General features: G+C 69.4%; 1 protein-coding gene across 1 annotated transcript in view; it reads left to right on the top strand.

Annotated features, from left to right (window-relative positions):
* Nucleotides 1–137: 137 nt before the first annotated feature.
* MNEG_10037 (hypothetical protein) overlaps nt 138–1,405 on the top strand; it is a gene marked incomplete at both ends in the record, with an annotated part of 4,549 nt that continues 3,281 nt past the window's right edge. Inside the window, 4 exons of the mRNA XM_014041493.1 lie at nt 138–200; nt 417–519; nt 882–967; nt 1,174–1,245. Of these exons, the coding sequence (XP_013896947.1) occupies nt 138–200; nt 417–519; nt 882–967; nt 1,174–1,245 (324 nt within the window). The remainder of the gene's footprint in view (nt 201–416; nt 520–881; nt 968–1,173; nt 1,246–1,405) is intronic.

Genomic DNA, 1,405 nt, shown 5'->3' with positions numbered 1-1,405 from the left:
CACACACCCCCCCACCCACCCACACACACACACACACACACACACACACACACACACACGCACGCACACACACACACACATATCAACAGGACAAGGACCTCCGGGAGCTGCGTGACACGCGGGAGTGGCTGGACATGATGACAGAGGCCAAGGGCGGCCTCTCCCGGGAGCAGAAAATCAACCTGCGGACAGAGGCCAAGGTGGGGCACCACCGCTGCAGCCCGGCAGCAATCCATGACAGCGGCGGAGGGCGAGGGGGACGGCGGCGGCGGGCCGCCCGCAACGGCGAGGCAGCTGCACCGGGCGTCGCGGTGCGGGTGTGATGGTGTCGGGCCTAGGCGAGGCGCGTCCTCCCCTGGCGGCCGCGGAGCGCGCTCTGAGCTGCGGGCACGCGCGTGTGCGTCTCCCGCCCGCAGGCGCCCTTCCGCTTCGCGCGCACGTTTATCTTCGGCGGCCTGGCGGGCGGCGCCGGCTTGGGGCTGATAGTGATCATCGGGCGCCTAGTGCAGTCGCTGAGGGGTGAGCAAAACGGGAGGGGCCGACGTCGGGTGATGCCGACTTGCGCACGGCAGCAAGCACACAGCCTGCCGGCACGCGCACGGTAGCGGGGGGTTCTCGTCGCAGCGGCGGGCAGAGGGCGCCGTTGGGGAAGGGGCGGCGCGCGGGCGGTCGGCGCTCTGCGGAGTCTGAGGCGTGCCGTGGCGCCACGCGTCCCCTCAGCACCTTCACCGGCCCCAGGCGGGCCCTTGCGGTCCCAGTGTCACTACTGCTGGCGGCCACCTCATCTCCCCTCCCTGCCCTCCCTCGGCCCCCTCCCCTCCCCCTCCCTGAACTCCTCCCTGACCCCCACCACCGCACCCCCTCGACTTCCTGTGGATCAGGCGGCCCCGACGCCCCCCCGTTGACCGAGTCGTTGACCAACCTCGGGGTCAACTCGGCAGCGCTCGCGATCCTGGTGTTCCTGCTGGTGGGTGGCATTGGGGCATCTGATCAGGGGTGTATTCATGCATGTATATACACATGTGTACACATGTATATGTGTACATACATTATCATCCATACCATTATACAGTTGAATGTACACATGATTAGGTCTGACGCCGCACGGCGAGGTTTGGCCACTGGACCCTCTCCCTTCCTCTTACACCCGACCTGCACTCCGCGGACCCCCAGGTGCGCGATCTGCGCGGGAAGGAAGCTGACGAGAAGGTGACGTCGCGGGAGGAGGCGCTCAGCAGGCTGCTGGTGGGCGCCGCGCGCGCGCGCGGGGGGCAGGGGGGCCCGCGCACGCTTCCGTTCGCCTCGCCTGGCTGGGGGGCGCCCCGTTCTCGTGGGAGGGGGGGGGGCGTGCTGGCTCACCAGCGAGGCGGCGGGGTGGGGCTGGCCCGGCCGCCGCCCCCGCCGG

This window comes from Monoraphidium neglectum (genome assembly GCF_000611645.1).
Source record: "Monoraphidium neglectum strain SAG 48.87 unplaced genomic scaffold scaffold02156, whole genome shotgun sequence".
In the NCBI taxonomy this organism is placed as follows: Eukaryota; Viridiplantae; Chlorophyta; class Chlorophyceae; order Sphaeropleales; family Selenastraceae; genus Monoraphidium; species Monoraphidium neglectum.
The sequence above is the reverse complement of the archived record's forward strand: the minus strand, read 5'-3'. Positions and strand labels throughout refer to the sequence as shown.